This window comes from Pleurodeles waltl, chromosome 8 (genome assembly GCF_031143425.1).
Source record: "Pleurodeles waltl isolate 20211129_DDA chromosome 8, aPleWal1.hap1.20221129, whole genome shotgun sequence".
In the NCBI taxonomy this organism is placed as follows: domain Eukaryota; kingdom Metazoa; phylum Chordata; class Amphibia; order Caudata; family Salamandridae; genus Pleurodeles; species Pleurodeles waltl.
In genome coordinates this window covers 533,059,299-533,080,633 of record NC_090447.1, presented here as the reverse complement: position 1 = coordinate 533,080,633, position 21,335 = coordinate 533,059,299, and the positions used below count along the sequence as shown (strand labels likewise).

At 44.6% G+C, this 21,335-nt stretch overlaps 1 protein-coding gene across 1 annotated transcript in view; it reads left to right on the top strand.

Moving 5' to 3' along the window:
- The window catches only part of UGGT2 (UDP-glucose glycoprotein glucosyltransferase 2), a 1,372,316-nt gene that overhangs the window by 468,321 nt on the left and 882,660 nt on the right, over positions 1-21,335 (top strand). Inside the window, exons 12-13 of the mRNA XM_069204567.1 lie at positions 3,614-3,764; positions 14,427-14,546. Of these exons, the coding sequence (XP_069060668.1) occupies positions 3,614-3,764; positions 14,427-14,546 (271 nt within the window). The remainder of the gene's footprint in view (positions 1-3,613; positions 3,765-14,426; positions 14,547-21,335) is intronic.

Sequence of the window (21,335 nt, the reverse complement as noted above, 5' to 3'; positions counted from 1 at the left end):
AGATGGCTTCAGGATTACGCTGCCTCTGTATCCCGTGTTCACACATTTAATTGCAGCAGCCGCGTGTTTAAGAGGAGGGCTTTGGGCACCAAATTAAGCACTGCCCTATGGGGCATATTTGAAAAAAGTGGCGCTGCATACAGTGCTGCACCACTTTTCTTGCGCCCCTTAGCACCTCTCTTAACGCCACCATATGTGCGTCATATTTAAAATATGGCGCCCCATGGCAGTAGTTGGAGGACTAGCCTCAGAATTTTTTATGCTAGTCCGGCACTTTGCAGGATTAGCATAAAAACTTTTGACGCTAATCCTGCAAAGCACCCAGAAGCCCATTGTAACCAATGGAAGCCTCCTTTTAATGCCTGCTCTGAGCAGGCGTTAAAAGTGCTGGAAAAAAATGACACATTTTGGCGACTTTTTGGCCCCCCTAATGGGGAATGCCCCCTTTGCGTACATTGTGCCTGGCGCAGGCATAATGTAGCGCAGAGGGTTACAAAGTGGCGCAGTACATGCATTGCGCCACTTTGTAAATATGACGCAGCGTTTTTGTCCTTCTAACGCCACATTATCTTTAAAAAAATTACACTAATGTGGCGTTAGAATGGCACTGGGTGCTCTTAAATATGCCCCTATGGGGCATATTTGGAAAAAGTGGCGCATCACCACTTTTCTTGCGCCCCCTTAAGGCTCCCCTAATTCCACAGTGTGTGCTCTGTATTTAAAATATGGCGCAACATGACAGTAGTTAGGGGACTAGTGTCAGAATTTTTGACGCTAGTCCAGCGCTTTGCAGGATTAGAGTAAAAAATGTTGATGCTAATCCTGCAAAGCACCCAGAGGCCCATTGTAACCAACAGACGCCGCCTTTTAACGCCTGATCTGAGCAGGAGTTAAGTGCTGGAAAAAATGACGCAAAGAAATCTGTCAGATTTCTTTGTGCCATTTGTTTTGGTCCCCTAACAGGGGAATGCCCCCTTTTCGTACATTATGCCTGGCGCAGGCATAATGTAGCGCATAGGGTTACAAAGTGGCGCAGTGCATGCATTGTGCCACTTTATAAATATGGCGCAGCGTTTTTGGCCTTCTAACACCACATTATCTTAAAAAAATTACACTAATGTGGCATTACAATGGCACTAGGTGCTCTTAAATATGCCTCTATGGGGCGTATTTGTAAAAAGTGGCACTGCACCACTTTTCTTGCTCCCCTTAGCGCTCCCCTAATTGCACCATGTTTGTTCTGTATTTAAAATACAGCACAGCATGACGGTAGTTAGGGGACTAGTGTCAGAATTTTTTACGCTAGTCCAGCGCTTTGCATGATTAGCATAACATTTTTTGAAGCTAATCCTGCAAAGCACCCAGAGGCCCATTGTAACCAACAGATGCCTCCTTTTAATGCCTGCTCTGAATAAGAGTTAAAAGTGCCAGGAAAAAATGACGCAAAGAAATCGGTCAGATTTTTTTGCCCCATTTATTTGGCCTCCCAACAGGGGAATGCCACCTTCGCATACATTATGCCTGGCGCAGCCCTAAGGTAGCGCAAAGGGATACAAAGTGGCACAATGCATGCATTGCGCCACTTCATAAATATGGCGCAGCGTTTTTGTCCTTCTAATGCCACATTAGCATAAAAAAATGACCCTAATGTTGCGTTAGAATGGCGCTAGGGGCTCTTAAATATGTCCCTATATTTTATGTGGCTAACTGAGTGGATTAGTAAAGCCAGCCTTTACAAGTGCTTTAATACACAATGTATGTGAAAGGGGAGAGATGAGGGTCACATTTGCCAGGTGGTAGAGAGTGAAACCGAGGAGGAGGTCATGGGGTGGGGGGGGGCACAATAAACTGTCGGACAGGGCGCCACCAGTCCTAAATCCGGCCCTGCCAATGGAACTCGTAATACTGCGGGCGGGATATCCGTCACATTTGGGGCAGAGTAATCCCCTCCGCCGAAGTCGTAATCAGCCCCAGAATGGATATGTGGATGGAAAGAGAGAGAGAGTAGCAAACATACGAAGGGAGTGAGGCTGGCTTGAGCATTTTTACAAGCCTGCTATTGGTTCCCCATACCAGCTCGGGTTACGCCTTACTACTTAGAAGCATTTGAGAACTTTGTCGGCCATATTGAAAACACAACTTAGAGAGTAGTCTTGGATTTCTGATCCGGGCGTAAAATGACACAGATGTCGGAATTTTAAGTATTGGGTTTTACGCAATCAATCAGTCAATCAATCAAACATTTGTTAAACTCACTACTCACCCGATAGGGTCTCAAGGCCTATTGGGGGGGGTGGGCTACTGCTCTAATAGCCAGGTCTTGAGACGCTTCCTGAAGGTCAGGAGGTTCTGGGTGAGAAGTAGGTTGATGGGGAGGGAGTTCCAGGTCTTGGCGGTGAGGTGCGAGAAGGATCTGCCGCCGGTTGTTGTACGGTGGATGCGGGGGACGGTGACGAGGGTGAGGTTGGCGATGCGGAGCTGGCGTGTCGGGACGTAGAAGTTGAGACGCTTGTTGAGGTAGGCAGGACCGGGGTCGTGGAGAGCCTTGTGCACATGGGTCAGCACTCACACTGTAATTATGAGGTGTGCTAAACTCTGCATTTGCACAATATTCGCCAATTCAGTTTCAGAAAGTCACCCCTGCTAAAATTTACCTGGGGGAAAAATGCCCTATAGTTCCCTGGAAATGCAAACTGCTGTACAGGAGGCACTGAATGCCGCATGTTCTTCCTGTTTCTGAGTCTGAAATCTGTATTTGAGTATTTTACCGGCCTTGATAAATTCATCACTCCAATGTGTTCGTTTTAACCGGGTCCCAGAAATACCTTGTTTCACTCCACCATTTGATATTGGTGCTTGTAAAAAGGGCAGTTGAGCTTTGTCTCGATTTCACCCATTACTGTGGCTTAAAACCACTGTAACCATCTTCCTCAGCGTTATTTCCGGGACATGTAAAATTTTATTTACTGGCCAGCCTGGCTGCCGAAGTACACTGTTTTTACTTAAAATTGTAATCGGTGGGTTCACAGTAAGCAAATGATGGAAGGGCTGTATGGCAATGAGGTACTGACTACAAAGCTTCGTTATGTAAAATTAGGGTACAGTGTTTCTTGTAATTATTTGGTGTGGTTTTTTTGTGTTTTTTTTTTTTTTTAAGTAGGCAGTGTCGTAAGTTCATATAACTATTTATTTCGGATAGGAAAATTAGAATTACACAGTCAGCATTGTTATTTCTATTAACAGCACTCAGTATTAATTACGTAATTTCCGTTTTTTTATTACATTTTAAACGTATGAAACCAGATTGTGTAGATGCATTTCCCTGCTTTTCATGGATTTTCAACTCGGTTATTATAGAATAAACTTTCGATACTGTTGCTCAGAGTAAGGCGAGGAAACATTTCCTGTAGAATAACGTTCTGAATTTTTAATGCGGTTGTAGTGACGTTTATTTTCGCCAATCACATAATTCTTGTCTTCAAACAGTGTGATTTCGGCATGTGCCTTTCATTCCGAGAGTAAATGATAAAGGGCCATTCAGTATTTCTGTACTTATTAATTATTGATTGCGTGGTTTACCTGTTTGTTCAGTGGTTGTGTTTTTTTCCATCAGCATTTTAGAAACCCTGAAAATGGAGGGCAAGGGGATGCATGGCCTTCATGACCTGGGAATCCAAGGCGATGACCTCAACAAGCTCATTCGATTGCAGGTGCACCCTGCTGAGGAGAGTTACGCTTTAGACATTCGCCACTCTTCCATACGTGTAAGTACCCATTGTTGACACCCTGTTTTTGTTTTATTCCTTGTCATCTTCACTGTCTGTCATGAGGAAAATTGACATTGGGTATCTTATTGTCGCCGATGTTATTCAGTATTTAACTTCGGATAGAAGTGGCTTTGAGACATAACTAGCTCTCGGAATATTTCCATCCCACTATTGGACTCAAACATATCAGAGTAGATGCCTTCTCAAGATGGAATGTCTCCTTTCACTGTCGGTCCTCATGTTCTCGCACACTTTCTGCAGTGCCTATTTAAAAAAGCTTTGTCCTAGCTAAACACAGTCCATTAAACAAAGTTTTACCTCGGCAAAAATTGAGGTATAAATTCCAGTGGTTAGAGAAGACAAGGCCGGAATGATGTGGTGTGATGTAAAGTGGTATGTAGATTAGAGGGAATGCATGCTCAAATAGAAATCTCTGCAGAATGCTTGACCAGCTGACACAAGTCAGATTCACACGCTCTCTTTGGAGCTCAGATGCTAGGTGGGGGAAAAGTCCACTGAAACAAATAATCTCAGATTAGAATACAGAATTTGCTATGTGGCCCACAATAGTAAAATGTACAGATGGAGACCAAGGAACATAAAGAGGAAAACTGCTTAACTCAAAACCTTGAATCTATTCTAGACATACTACAAAGAACAATTGGGCAGTGAGCAGGTTGCTTTCTGGAAGCCAGAGTAAGTGCCACATGTCAACTTGCACATTACGGCCAGACACATCTGTGTTTTTTAATGCAAGCCTGTGGGTGTCTCTTTTATGATAGGTGTCCTCCTTACCAAACTTCCTGTTGTCTCTGACCTGTACAGACTTCCGAAATCCCACTCATGATCTGCTCTACAAGCAGGCTGCCACCATGTCCATAGAACTATCATAAAGTACACTGTTCCAAAAAGAGAGTATTACTTGATCAAAAGGCAACTGTAATCAAGAGCTGGGGAGCCCTCACACACCCAATAGGATGTCAAGCTTCATCACTGGGCACGCTCCTCATCAGACTGGCACTGCAATGTCTGACGGGCCACCCCTTAAAAAAGGTGGTGGTACTTAGCCAAAGATTGGTTACCTATGATGACTACAGACTATAGATGCATACAGGAGAGAGAGAAAAAAGAGATAACATTGGCTCAAAACCATACCCATCAAATTTAATACTTCAGAAACAGGTTTAGGCCAAGATAAAAAAATGAGAGTGGGAGTACTTGTGGAGATAATGCTCAACTGCACTCTAATAGAAGGAAGTGGGAAATGTCCCAGATCCTATGATGTCAGGTCGACATGTTTTACATCTAGATGGTCTCAAAGGATCCAGTGACGCTTCATCAGGACCACAAATATCACTTATCCTACGTAATTACCCAAAGGACCTAATTTGGAATATAGGAAAGTAAGTACTGGTCGGTCACTTACTCATGTAGGCTGCGCATCATGGTCAGTCTAGTCAGCAAGTCGCCCTGTGAAGAGAACACAGTTATACATGTGGAAAAAGTATGCACAAGCAAGTGTAGTTAGAGTGAAAGTAAAAAGGAAGAAACTGTGATGTTTTAGCTCGTCCCATGTGTAGTAATAGGAGGAATAAGTCGCTTACCGTCCCATCCTAAGGTACGGGCTTCCTGGGAGTACGCCTGTACTTTATGATAGTTGTATGTTGTATTTTGGGAGAGTGTACACTGGACCAGTAATCTCCCTGTTCCCCCCTTTGTTTTGTTGCCACCATGTCCAGGCAGAAGTACTTGCAAAGCAGTTGTTTGAAGGAGTTATTTGCCTCTTAAGAGTCCATGCTGGTGACTGATCATATGTTACTCTAGTGTTATCTTTGTACAGAGATAACACTAGAGTAACACAATACCAGTTGGCAGAGAGAGGTGGGAGTGTGGCACTGGAACCAAAAGTTTAGAGGCTGGGCAGACACATTAGTGACATCTAACTGGGCCTGGCCGTAAAGTGTACCTCTGATGGAACTCAACCAGCAGGGTATTAGTTCCACTTCCTCGAGACAAAGGGAGTAACCTTTGGTGAATTATGAAAGGCATTAGCTCCATAGGGACAGTATTTCTAGAGGGTTAAAACTTAAGAGGTTTCCCGGTGGTGAAGCCATTTGGGTGCCAATATGGTTAATGTTCTTGAGTGCTCTGGCACAGGTCCAATCCTGGGCTAGACAGAGGCATTGGAACCCAAAGATGGGCTCCTGTATGTTTAGTTACTGGTGTCAGAAACAGCTGCCCAACCAAAGAGTGTGCCTTGATGTCTCGGGACCCAAGAGAACAAGTGATCTGCCAGCCCCCTTTTGGTACCAGAGGTATAAAAGATGGTGGCAAGCAACAAGGCCTCTTGGAGTGTTTAGTGTTCCACAGTGTAGGCTGCAGCACTAGAAGTAGAGATGAGGTGTTATTATAGTAGGCAGGGAGAGTCAGATATGGGCGCTGTGGTAGTCAGTAAAGGAGTATTGTGTTATGCCATCGTGCTGACCAGAAGCTCCTATCTGGACAGAGGAGTAGATTGCATCAGATGGAGCAGAGTGCAGCTCTGACACAGGGCTGTTGAATGGAATTCCTGCAGCATGAAAGGAGACCAGCTACAGGAATCTGTGTGTGACAGAAGTTACCTCTTTCAGACAGCTCTCAGTTAGAATTCAAGGAGCTGGTCAAGGCAAACACTTCATCTGGCTTTGCATCAGACCACTCTCTAGTAGAAATTGTCACCCTGCTTTACCACATCAACTGCCTCTGCAACAAGAAACATAACAACTCACAAATGTTTCCTTCTGAACACAAGACGTCCTACAACAGGCTGATTGCTAATGATCTATTCCTGCGAAAACTGAAAGAGCTTCCCTTTCCAAAATTTTCAACTTCAATTAATGTACTCTCTTCCCGTCCAGTAGTGCTGTTGCCAGGCAGAGGAACTGATTCCACAATGATATCCACTTGAAATGATTTGAATTTGACAGTGAACAGGAACAGGATGGTATCACTATTGCTGCTTGATCTCATAGCAGATTGTTATGCTGTCCACCACCAGACTGTACTACATAGACTAAAAGAGCTGTACACACACACAAGTATTCTGAACTAAATCTCCTCCTACCTCCAAGGTAGGCATAGTAGAGTCTTACTACCCTTTTAAGCTCAACTGCTGTGACTACACACTTTAGAGTTCTCAAAGCCTCATTCATCTCCCCACCATCTCCCAGCTTCTGTTAAACCTCTACCACACCCAATTTGCAAACCTGATCAGCTCCTTAATTGTAATTTGCTACTGTTAATCAGATGACACACACATAATACGGAAACTGGTAAAAACCTATAGATCTAGAGTTGTCCAGACCTGACCACTGTTTTTCTGCCATTGATGAACCTTAATTATCTTAAATGGAACTTCTCCAAAACCAAGATCCTGACTTGTGGACAATGGAATAGCTATCCTCCTGCAACCACTTGACCCATTTAACTGTAGACTCTCACTATAAATATAAAAAGAATTAAGAAATCCCAAAGTGATTAGGTGTAGAGCAGAATTCTGTGAGTTTTGGCCCCAAATGAGACACTCATAAAGTATAAGCAACATTAGTACATAACCATGCGCAGTGGACGTTGACGTAAGCCAGGTCCTGCGCCCATACCACCATGGGTAACCACCCCTTTGGCTATGTGCCATCTCTGAGCCTTCAAGTGACTCAAGTCACAAGATGTGCCTTCTATGCATTGTGACTATTCTGATGCATATTCCCACACCTAGGGTACCAGCAGAAACTATAGGCCATTATCACTCTTGAGATGTTGAGTGTGGAAAGCAAAAATGGCCTGCACCTTGGGGCACCACTCCATCTACTCTGCAAATTCCAAGCAACATAAAATGCTGCAGGAAGACAGCTCTATATTTTTGTAGATGGGACTGCATCACTAGCACTTCAAGTGCTTCAGCGACTACCCAAGTCTTGTTTCTCTGTTGTTAAGATGTGCATACTCACATGGCCATCCAAATTAAAAGCCATGTTGTCCCTACAAGGTATATTCAAAATACTCAGAAAACAGAACTGCACTAGTCTAGCCCTTCCACTACCATCTCATCCTAGAAGAAAAACTGTGGTAGAACAAGGGTCCTAGAACAGTAGAAAAAACCTTGAAACTCCCCACAAGCAAACAACTGCCAACTGACTTTTAGAAAGGAAGTAAAAATGTATCTCTTCTGTAACTAAGGAAGCAGAAGAACTCTGATGACTTTGCTTGAAAAAAAACACTAATTAACCTTTGAGAGCAGTCCCAAGAAAGACAGTGCATCTACAAGAATGACTTAAATACCGCATTTGCCCTAATTTACCAGTCCATGCCATTAACTACTATTTTCCTCCTGGGTAGTCACTGGCTGCTTGTAACCTTCTGAGGCTGCGGTTGTCTTATGTGCAGATAACTGTAACCTCTTCATATGTGTAGCCACTCTCCATCTCAGGGTGTCGAATACGATGTCCCATCTATCTTGACTTAGTGTAGGGTTGGGATTTCTCTCATGTCACTTCTGGATAGTCCCTAAACAGCATTACATGTGGGAAACTGTAACCTCTGCATATACATAACCACACCTCCTAACTCCTGAGCTGTTCTAGATCATTGTGAAGGTGAGATATGCCCTGTGCATGAAGGGGGTTGTTATCTGTCACTTCTGGGTGGGCATATTGAGTATTAGTGAACTCTCTCTTCAAACCAGCTGTGGTGGCCACTTTTATGCCTTGCATGCCATGCGTTGGGCATGGAGTAACCCTTTTACGTTTTAAACTACTAATCTGGTCACCTGCAAAAAGCACAAGCCTTATGTATCACTCCTCCAACACTCTGAAACGACACCTAAAGAACGTCCATTGTGATTGTGCCTCTCCTCTGCAGGAGGTCTCCTAGTCACTCCTAGGTGGGCCTCCGATGCTTGCTTTTGATGGATGTCTTTAAACAGCTCCACACTGTGTGTTCCTTATTTATCTCTCTAGAGAGTATATAGCTCATTTGTCATGACTGTTGTATCGAGCAAATGACTGGGCTGCATCCAGCAAATGACTAGGCTGCTCTGCTGTCACTCTGAGAGGATTACATGGAGACCTGCATAGAAATGCTCAAAAATGTGTCAGTGCAAAATGTGTACTCTTAATCTCTCACTCCTCTCCTTATTACATTGTTATGTGCTGGGACCTAGTACTGGATAAGAGAAGCACTCTGGTCACACTTGAATGACACCAAAATGCCTCCCAAATAGGCCACACTGCAATTCAACAGCCTTTCAAGAAAGCACTCCCACATGATTTAGCATGCTACCCATCTGTTAATACCACTCTGCTCCTCACCAAGGAAATAACTGTGTTACACAAAAACAACTACAGTAACAAAATATATTTGCATGGCAGTTGATGGTAAGAAGACAGCCATCTTTGTAAATGTGTTCATATTCTTCACCACGTATTTGATGCTACACGTCATTTCTTCTCACCTTAGGTCACTTTCAGTGATTTGCTAACGCCAGTGTTTTCAAGTGCCGTCCTTGATTCAGTGATGTAAATTGTGGGCATGTTAGGGTCAATTTGTGAAAAATATAGCGTACAACAGTTTTTTTTTTTTTTTTGGGAGCTTAAAGTAGCTAGGGGCCATATGTGTGAACACATTTTCCCATAGACACAAAATGGGTAAAACCCTTTGATACATCTGGCCCTATATGTTTTCCTCACTGTGGTCTGTGTGATGCTTAAACCCGATGGCAATCGTAGTGAAAGTGGTAGGACAACAAGATTTATTAAAATATTTTAAACACTTGATAATAATGGGTCTTGTAAAGACACCATATTTCATTATTTTGTTTATCAATGATTTGCAGGCTTTAGTGGAATCCAATTAAGAAACAATCTGCGGTGATAAATGACATGTGTTCCCTTAATGGAATAAGATTTGAAAAAGAAAGGAACCTCAAGAGATGCAAAACTGCCTTCATATTGAAATGTGTAATGAAAATGGTATTTAAACACACTTTAATTGCTTGTTTATTTTTGGTACGAGGGCTGTGAGCTCCCTAATGTGCAGAGGAGTCGGTGCTAAAAATATGTTTCATATTTAGGATTCATATGCCATAGGAGTAGTTGCTGATACTTAAGATATGGTAATTATCAACATTAATGTAGATTATGAAGAAGAAGCAGAAACTATCATATTCATGTACTATTTCTCACCTACCCTCACATACGTATTATTAAAAAAAAAGTATGCACGTGATATAACCTATTATTCCAAAATAAAATTACAAATTTAGAGGAACTCCTATAAACAAATAAACAATAATAAAAGTCCACTTGTGCCACAATCAAAACTTGTTAATTTTCTTTAGGTCCCTGGAATGATGATAGTTACTTTAGAAGTGACTGACAAACTGCAGTGTCCAACCACCAGGCTAGTTATTCAGGTGATACAGCAGTCGTCTCCAAGCCCTGCTCTGTCAGATGCCTGAGGACCTTCCTCTTTCCATCATTACGTGTACAGATGGGTTTGGGGATAGCATGCGTTCTTCCATCATGACTTTGTGAGGTTAAACGCATTCATTACAGGTGAAAAGTCAATTTCCACAGACAGGCTACCACTGTTGATTCCAGCTACCTCTGCAACCACACCCCCTCCCACCTAGAGCCTCCACCACCCCACTGGTGGACTGGACAGTCTCCAGGCACACAACCCATGCATGCATGCACTACGTGACGTTTCCTTGATCATCCACAACACACTAGGATCAGGCCCAGAACCATTACTGTTGTTATTGCTTTGACCACCTATGATTGCTAACTTCATATTCATCTTGTGCTCAGATGGCATATCCGTACACTTTATTAAATCACATTGTATCTTTTGCATACTTAGCTTGAAATGTGTAGCAACTGGCGTTACATATACTGGATTAGAGATTGGTCCTATCCCTTTTTGTTCCTTTATCTTATTTTTATGTCTTTGGTATCCAAGCGCTACCTGATATTGTTGTCAACTGATGTTAAGCAAAGCATTGTCCACAAAATGAAAACTCCAATAAATATTTGTTTAAAAAAAAAAGTTATTGGTGAAAAGTTAAGAAACCTATAATTTGTGTTTGAGTTGAAAAAAGTAGTCTTTACTGGCAGCCAAGATTTGCAGAGGCCAAGAGAAGTCTGAATCCATGATGATTTTGAAGTTTTCTTATCACTGTCATTGGTGTGGAGCAGAATTCAGTGAATTTTGACCACAAAATGGATACTCATAAGGGAGAAGCCACATTAGTAAGTAGCCAGGCCCTGCGCCCATCCCACCCTGGGTAGCCAGTCCTTTGGCCATGTGCAGCAGGTGTTGGTGGCCAGCCCTGACTAAAAGCCAGTTCAGCGGCCTACCCCTTCTGATCAAAGCCAAGACACTGTGTCCCCTGCACATGTCCGAAGAGTTGGCTGCCTGTGGTGGGGTGTACGCGGGCATGGCTGATGCTAACGGGCACTGCACAGCGAGGGTTGGCTGCCTGCGTTAGGCTGACTGCAGGGCGTGAACAGCGGTATCTTCCACCTAGAGACATGCTGGTTAGGTGGAGGACCCTCCACTGTGCCAAATGTTGGAAGTGAAAATTGCCTCATGTCACTTTGTGATGTTGTACGCTGACATAAGTATGGCGTTAGAATGCAGCACAGAAACTATCTTGAAATGGAAGAAGCAGGGCACAACAGTCCTCATAGGAACAAAATATAATGCCAATATAGGGCCACCTACTTAGGGCTTTCAAACGAAATACAGATTTGTGCCATTTAAGAAGTAGGACCTGTTGTGCTAGCAATAAAAAGAGCCCATTGAAGACTCATCAGCATAAGTGATGTAGTCAATAACCCTGTGAGCTGGAATTGAACTAATAAGCAGTCTGTTCATGTAAGGAAAGTAACTCCACATAGCAGGCATACTATATTTGTCTTATAGAGGACTGATATTACTGAGCAAAAGGACACATAAAATTACTGAGTTAGTGCAGTGTGATATTAAACTATTAAAATATAATTTATTTTGCAGAATAATAGTTTGACACCACACTGTACTGTCAGTCATTTATTTTCGACTTTTTAGTCCTCTATGTACTCTGTTCTCTGTAACGTTGCATGTACTTAATTGTTAGTAATTATGTTTATCATATTTCTCTTAGTATTCATTCATCCTTATGTATCTGGAATACTGTATCTTTCCAAAGGAAAATGGAAGGAAAGTACCTCATGGTTATTCTGCAAGAAAATTTTGAAATTCAGGTAGTAGGAAAAAAAGGGACTAGAGTGGGGCCTGATGTGTCACAACATGGGGCCTTATTTAGAGTTTCACAGACCTTATTTAGAGTTTGAAAAAAGGGACACACTCTCTTAAATGTGGTGGATGCTCCATCCACTGTATTGCAAATCCAATATAGTCTGCGTCACTAATAATATGACAGAAGAGAAGTCAGTCTTGTTTTGGAGGGGTATCCCATCCGCTAAACTTTAAATGGGTCCCTTAGTTTTTTTATGCTAGTTATTCGACTGCTGTTCCGCACTTCACTGCTAGTTCTAGTTCTTATTCCAGCTTACCCTTCATCTGTAATTTTTGGCATTTAATTTTTGGAAAGTTGTATCTGGTAGCCATTTTTTCCGTCCTAGACTGAGGGCGTCATTATGAGTCTGGTGGTCCATGGATGGCCAGACTCGTGGTGGCGCTTGGACTGCCCTCAACAAGGTTGGTCCGACCGCCAAAACCATAATGAAGGTCTGAATCTGATCCATTGGTATTTTCAAGCTTATCTGTTAAATATGGAGCCTAAGATTGATTCTCGAGGTGGCAGGCCATGTCTCTGGACCATGAAGGCCATGAAGTTGTCACCTAGAAGGCCTTATGTTCACTAGTTGTGATGCCAAAGGGAACATACAGTGGATCAAGTCCAAGAGTGAATGTAAATAATTGAACTCTTCAAGGCCAACACTTGAGTTCTGAAAAATACTTTTTTGCGACAGTCATTGGCTGTTACAAAAAGAGTCATTAGGTACCCCATTGGCTGGCTTAGCAGAAGAAAAATTTAATGGCAGTCCTCATTAATTAAAGGGATTTTTAGACACCTGTCAAGTTTTTTTCTTTATTCCCTTCTAGCTATGCATCTGACTGATCGAAGATGGGGTTTATTGTTAGTAATGCAATTGAAAACACTCTTGGATGGATAACTCCTTTAGTTTCACAGACATTACTACTTTTGGGAAATTATACCACTGTTCTTTTGGAATTCAACAATATGTTTGATCATGAAGACTAGCAATAGTCAGCTCAAGAAGACCTTTTGGAATACCACCTTGGTTCATTAGTCCTTCAAACATAAATTTCTAAGTTTAAAGCTTTAGTGCACAAAGTTGATTGGCCTAATTCAGCACTGTTTCACAAGGGATTAAAGGAGGAATTTAAGGCTGAGTTGCCAAATCTGCTGCTGACATCATTCTATTGGCTATCCACAAAGGTAAGCAAAGTCAACAACGGCTGTTAGAACAAAAGAGAAGGCAACACTATGACCTACTTCTATACCTTTTCTTCTAGCCTTTAGCGAAAACCACAGTTCCAGGTGAAGAACCAATGCAAATTAATATTACTCAGAATCCATTAACTGACGATTATGTCTTTAGAGTGAGTTTGAAGGACATTTTATAAGTTTGTGTCCCACTGATCTGTCCCCAGAAAAGTAGTAAACATTTGCATTGTACAGGAATAGAGAGGAGTGGTTAAAAGAATAAAAACTCTGTTGAAGTCAGCAAATTATTCTGGCATTATGCTTTTATCAGGAAAGTGAAAATGAGGTTTGTCAAGTACCAGTTCTTATCGATTGTGGAGCCTCAAACATCTATACAAATATTCATTGTGCTCAGGACAATTGAGATCCTCTTATAAAGAACGAAAATTCTGCTGCAATATATATATTGTGAATAGAGCTTTACTGGCTTCAGGACTAGTTATGGATCAAACAGAATTTTTTGCGAATGTTTATTGTAGCTCAGTATAAATTTATCAGTATTGGTCAAATTGCTGCTCATCGTTATCTGATCCATCTTGGAAATAATTTGGTTTGTCCAAGACCGGATCTGCTTATAGTAATATCAGGCTTAAATGTTGAATGTGGGGCATGAGGTTGCTGCTGGAGGCGGCAGGCCACATCTCTGGTCTAAGAGGACCATTCAGTCTTCACCTTTAAGACCTGTCCTTGACTGCATCACTTTTGTGCAGGTATTCCACACCGTATTGTCTATGAATCCTGAGTTCATCTTAGAGCAGACTTGACACTCACCTTTTTGCCCATCATAAATGTGTTCACAAAGCCCTTCTTTCCATATGGCACCACCGCACCTGCCTCCATGTACCTCTCCATCACCCTTCTATTATTTAGTAATCTGTTCTGTACTTTTAATGTACAATGTAAGTAAGTGCTTGGTAAATATATTCTGTAAAATGTGTGTTCGCACTAGTATTTGATTAGCTTTCTAACACAAGCATTTCAGTTGACAACAAACCCTAAAGAAGACTGTAGTTGCTTTTGAAGATGTATGCATGGAAAATCTCACCATAAATGTGTATTAATTTCTGTTGTATCCCAGTTACTCTAGATCTCCTCTTGCTTTCTAGTGGCTCAATGACATAGAAACAGACCGTCGGTACAGCACGTGGCCATCAAGTTACCAGGAGTTACTGAGGCCAGCTTTTCCTGGAGTTATACGCCAGATCAAGCGCAATTTCTTTAACTTGGTGAGTTTTGGGATTGAATTAGCTAGATCTTGACTTTTAAAGCTATTTTCCTCTGTTGGACATTTGAAGTAGTTGAGCATAAACTGCTGCCTCTGTTGTTCACTTACTTAGTCAGGAAAATCTGAAAAACTAAGGTCTGTTTCCCTTCATGGGCGAGCGCAAAGCGCTCCATCCCATTCTGTAATCTCTCTTTGGGCTTTCAACCACGCCCATTTCACATCAGTCACTTACATTGGTTCGTGGGCTTGCCTTTTAAAATCTGCTTGCTTTCATTTGTGAAAGGCATGCATACGTCATGCCTTTTCTGGTGTTTAGCCCACCTACTCAGCACTGGTAAACTACTAAAAACATATGAGGCTCGATGTTTTCAGCATGGTGTCCAGACTACTTTATCTGTTTATTTTCCACGCAGCGCGATCGCGCTGCATTTTGCATAGTGCGATCGTGCTGTGTTTTTGTTTTCTTTACGCTAATAGCTTCTAACTCGAGACCCGTTGCATTGAAATGCTTGTTTATTGATGTGACCGACTACTGAAAGAGCAGTCCATGTCTTATGCTTCATATTTGAAATGACCTATGGTAGTACTATAATATATTTTACATGTATGCAGTGTCCTTTTATTTTTGTTAGAACATGGATAAAGAACTAAAGAAACCTGTGCCTGTAATGTGTAAAATTCCTTACTGTGAAAAACGAACCACAATACCAGATGATAAACATTTAGATTTATTTGCCATTTTGAGCATATGTAATATAGAAGAAACAATCATAAAATGAACAGTGTTCTAGTGGCACTGCCTTCTTTCTGTTAATTTGTGGAGGGTATTTCGAGTACGTTGCTTTTATCAATGTATTCTGCTTACTAACATCATCTAGACACAGATCACAAAGTAGTACACATCTAACCATAGATAAATAATGCAAAGAAAAAAATTACATATAATAGTTATATTAAATGTATATTTTGGTTTTATGTGTATTCAGTGAAATAACAATTTGAAGGAGACCATTCTAATGATACTTTCATTATGAACTTTGTTTTGATGAATTTTTCACGTAGATTTTTTTCTGCAGGCTAATAAAACCAACCAATGTCTCCATAAGGTATCCTTAAATCCAGACACAAAAATGCACTGTTAGCACTCTTAACAATCAATTACTGATTATGCCTTCTTAGGGCAGATTTATGTTCTTTTTTTTTTATTCACCCTCACTGACTCTAGTAGTAGCAGGCTTCATCATCAGGTCCACTTCAGCCCCTACAAGTCAGGGTGGGCTCAACCGACTAGCAGGAGCACTTAAATAGATCTGGGGAGGATGAGGTCCCTGGGGCCGTATGTGGCCCGGTAACCGGGCCACGCAGACCTCCTCAATCTTAAATGTCATTTCTGGTGGTCTCTTGGGTTTTATAGGTCTATGGAGGTGGGTCCACGTGGCCCCTCGAATAAATCAAGCATGCCTCTGGGAAGTGGTGGTCCCTGAGGCTATCCCCAGCGACAGGCAGGGGGTCTGCGCGGCCCTCCTCCATTATGAAAAGCCCCGGGAGATGATGGTCCCTGGGGCTCAAAGGAGCCATGGAGAGGTGCTGCATGGAACCCATCAATTTGTTCATTCGCCGTATGCCCCTGGGATCTGGCCCACCCTAGAGCTCATTAAAAAACTGCTTTCTGTCAAACAGTTTTTTTTTTTAATGCTTTTTTTTGGCCTGGTGGGGTTGCGGGGGGACCCCAGCCCCCTTTATTTTTACTTATTTATCGTTTCCCGGCTGAGTCTAAGCCCCAAAATGGCTAACGCTTACTGGTTGAAGTGTTGTCAGACAGTCAGGTTTCAGCATGGGGACCGTCGGATCTACTGAGGATCCACATTCCTAGATAGATACATTTATTTTCCTTTAATAACTTCAAAATTACTGAATGTATTTACACCAAATCACAAACACATTTTCTGAACCAAGAGCTAGCTGTCTGCCAAATGTGGTGTAATTCTGTCCAGCTGTTCGGGCTGTAGTCAAAATCTCTATGGGAAATTGCATTGGGAAAACACCTCCCTTTTTCTGTGCCACCACTTGACAAAACACCCCAAAACCTTCAAGACAGCAGCTAAAGTGAGTGTCAAACTAGTTTTGAAAATTTTGTTAAGATTCGTCAAATGGCGCCAAAGTTATTGCCAAAACAAATAACACTTTTCCGATAGAAACTAGGGCCCTCATTAAGAGTTTGGCGGTCAGTGGACCGCCGCAGTGGAGATGGCGGTCGCATCGCTGCGGGCCTGGCGGTATAGACCGCCATATTACAAGTACTGGGAAGGCACCTGCAGAACACAGTCAAGTTTCCGTCCGGTCCGCCATTGTAGACGGGCCGCTGTTGCCGGTGGAAGGCCTCTTCAGGCTGGCGCTCAGACAGTTTCCACCCACCGTATTACGAGGTTGCACACCGACAGGACTTCCGGGGTGGTCTAACTGCTGCGAAAACCATGGCGGGAATGAACAACCTAAAAGGAAGCACTCAACTTCTGGAACACATGCATGTCAGAAGGTGCCATGGCACGCGGATTGCAAGTCTTTCCAATGCTCCTGCTGGCCATTGACATCCAGGACAAGCAACACCGACATAGACACCAGCGTAAGTACCCCACCCTAGCTCACTCTGGAGGGAAGGACATTAGTACACCCACATGCACAAACGCACAGTCACCACACATACATGCGCAAGGAATGCCAGGACAAGCTATGTAGCATCGACACCAATGGTGCCATTGTAGATAAAAATAATTTGATATTTTTAAATCTTAATAAAAACAACTATTCACAAAATGCCACAAGGGCCAGGGCATATGTGTCCAAATGTCCTGGGTACACTGGGTGTATGAGGAGTGCCCAACTTGACTCCTGACTGCAATGTGCAGACCTCCACAGGGCAGGGGCATCAATTGGGCATGCAGGCACCACAGGGATGTGGGTGTGTGTGATCTGTGTTTGGATGGGGGGGGCTCTCCTCTTGTCTTTAGGCTTCCCCTCCTTCCTGTTCTGCTTTCGGAGGGACACCTTAGCCATGCTCCTCTTTTTTGCCTTCTTTGTGTGGATGTCGGTGGAGGCTACGACAGCAGTGGACCCAGATGGAGGTGTGAGGGGCAGGTCTGCTTGTTGTGGCAGCGCTGCAGACTGCTGTCTGCGGGGCATGGCTTAGCCCAGAGGGGGACAGGGAGGTGGAAGGAAAGGGATTTGGGAAGGTTAGCAGGGTGTTTGTGGGGAACAGGGACTGGACCAGGGGACAGAAACAGGGAAAACTCATGAAGGAATCTTTTTTTTCGGGGCAGAGGGTAGGTCTTGGGTAAGGCGTTTGGGAGTGGAGGGAGAGGGGATGGTCGATAGGTGTGTACATCAATGTTGTTTGGGTGCTGGGGCGAGGGTGGATGATATATGTGTGCTGGGTGTATGTTGGGTGAATGAGCGTGGGCGTATAGGTGTACTGGGAGGAGGAGGGGAGGAGACACAGGGAGATGGCAGGGGGGATGTGTGAGTGAATGTTGGTGTGGTGTGGGCAGGTAGGGTGGATGTGCTGCATGTGATTGTGGTGACTGTTGTGGTGCGTGCGGATGTAGTGTATGGGGTGCATGTATGGGGGTCTGCTGCTGTGGTGACGGTGGCAGTGACGGACATGTGGCTGGACCTGGGACTGATGATGGTGTCTGCAGGTGTGAGTGGCGATGTGACTGTGAGGGGGAAGGAGGTGGGGGAGTCAGTGTAGGGAGTGGATGCTGTGTGTGTGTCTGAATGTTGGGTGTGTGCATGGTGGTGGTGGCGTTTGTGGTGCATGTGATTGTCCTTGCGCTCTGGGTCTGTTGGAGGGGATGCATGCTGGTATGAAAGTGTGCTTTGGATGGGAAATGGTAGAGGAATGTGGGAGTGGGAACAGGTAGTTGGAGGGGGAACGGAAGAAGAAGGAACACTGGCTGCCGCCAATGAGGAGGCCAGAGCCTGAAACGATCTCTGAAGGGCAGACAAGGCACTGTGAATGCCTTCCAGGAACACATTTGACTGTTGCATCTGGGATGCCAGTCCCTGGATGGCATTCACAATGGCTGTCTGCCCAACAGAGATGGACCTCAGGAGGTCAGTAGCCTCCTCATTGAGGGCAGCAGGGTTGACAGGGACAGGGGCAGAGGTGCCTGCGGCGAAGGATATACCCACCCTCCTAGGTGAGTGGGCACAGGCAACTGGGTGGGGAGCTACAGGGAGGGCGGTGCTGGTAAGGGGGGTGGTGGGCAAGGATTGTACAGGCATGGGGCCTGAAGGGTCCACCACCACCAGGGAGTCGCCATTGGTGGAAGAATCTGATGGTGGTGTAGTTGATCCTTCCTTCCCCGTGGTGCTCCCCTCGCCCTCCATCCCAATGATCCCCTCGGCTCCGCTGATATCAGCCTCCTGGGTCCCGTGGAATGCAGCTCCCCCACTCGCTGGTGCACCTTCTCCTTCGCCAGATGATGCTGATGCACACAAAGACAGAGGAGGAGAGGGAAGTAGGTTGGGACAGTGAGTGACAGGGTGGGGGAGAGAGAGAGAGAGAGAGAGAGAGAGAGACAGGGAGCAATTGGTCAATGCCAGCACAACAACCACACACAAGTCACTACAACATAATTACATGCCATGCCCTCACTCACACATGCCACTCCAATAACAGACCATGGGTGCCACCACAGTCATGCACGTGTGTTCCACTTATGCTGACACACATTCAATCCTGTACAGGATGAAAGCCATACCCTCAGCACATGGCTGAACCAGCCCATTGTGTCATGGCTCTTTACGATCACAAGAACCTAACTAAATACCCTACAGGCGTTTGGAGGCATACTTGCACAGCCGCATAACCCATGCACATATAGCTGTGTGATGTGAAACCTCAGACTTCACAGACTACCCATACACCACATGCCAGCAGATAGGGATATGGCCCCGCCACACTGTTTGAATAGTTGGGAGTACAGTGTGTGTGAACTCCAGAAGCAGGGACCCTATCCACATCAAACACCCTGCTCAGCTACTACACAGTTGCCATATCATCAATACTACTTAGCAATTAAGTTTACCTCAACTCATCCTGCACAGCATTTGAACACATGTATGTAGCACGTTTGGCCTCTATGTATCCCAAGCCCAGTCCGACAGTAGCTACCTAGCACATATTCCACAGCTGTCACACACTGCACAGGCTGCACCTATCACTCACCACATAACCTAAGTACGAAGTACTCACCCCCTTGTGGCTGCTGTGCTGCCCTCAAGCGCCCATCCACCTCAGGGTATCAAGCGCCCATCCACCTCAGGGTACGCCATCGCCAAAATGCGGGACATAAAGGGGGTCAGGCTCCGACGGGCACCCTTCCCTCGTTGGGAGGACGTCCCCAGCTGGGCCTCACCGGTCTTCCTCACCCGGCGTCTCACGTCCTTCCATCGCTTCCTGCAGTGGTTGCTCAGTCGGGCATGGACCCCCAGGGTCTACACTTTCTTGGCGATGGCACGCCAAATCCCCTTCTTCTGATGGGCGCTCACCTGCATGAATGACACGGAGAAAAGGAGACAGTCATGTAGCATGGCATCTTAGGGACTGCATTGGACATAACACATCTCATGAACATACGCACATTTCAACCTTCCAGTTGTCCTCACAACCCTCAGCCAGGTCCTTCCACAAGTCACTCATCCTTGTCCCAAGGCTCCCGTCCACATTTGTACCACTCACAGACAGTACAATTACAGTGGCCTCACCTGCTGCCCCATACAACTGGGCATACAGGGGTAGGGCACCCTCCACAAGCTTCTCTAGTTCTTCCTGTGAGAAGGCTCAGGCCCTATCCCCTGCAGCACGTGGCATCTTGGCTACCAGAGTCAGAACACAGCAGCACACGCAGTGGAGGTCTTCTTAGCACGAGTGCCAGGAGTCAAGTGAACATGAGCACATGAAATGGCGGTCACAGCCATCGCGGACATCACTTTCACCGCCGGCGGTGATCACCATTGGCTCATGTCTCCCATAGGCAACCATGTTAACCAATGAGGAGTTGCACAGGAGTTGCGACTGCCTACCTCCATGACGTCTTACACCGGTGAGATTCACTCACTTCCCTCTGTTCTGTGCATGCAGGACAGACGCCTGCCATTTTACATCTACAATGTGTATAGAGAGGGTTTATGAGGTGTGTCATGGATGTTTTACAGTGGCCTGTGCTCAGCTCCACTGCGTCTACACAGACATTTATTTACATAATTAATGCTACTCCCTCCTATTTCCAGGTAAGGTGGAAGAATGATGGTGAGGAATGCTCCTATCTACAGGCCCCTGGTCAATCTTGCCACCCTTGAAGAGCGGCACGTCATCCAGTGCTATCGGCTGAACCATCAGACCACCATGGAGCTTGTGAGGCTGTTGGAGTCGGATCTGCAGCCTTGTATTCGTCATCCCAATGCCATCACACCCACAGTACAGGTGTTGGCAGGCCTCCACTTGCTTGCCTCAGGGTCCTTCCAAATTACAGTGGGCTTGGATGCCGGATTGTCCCAGCCCATGTTCAGCCACGTCTCGGTTTTCCTGGCAATAGATGTTTGCTGGACTTGAGCTCCCATCAGGTGTGGCTCGACCTTGACGATCTCGTCCACAATGACCCACAACTCATTGTCGGTGAAGTGTGGGTGCTTGTGGCGTGACATGTTGAGGGGGGGTGTGCCATGCGTGTGAGGTGCAGTGCGGGTGGCTGATTGTTGTGGGGGTGTATGCAGCGTGTAAAATAAA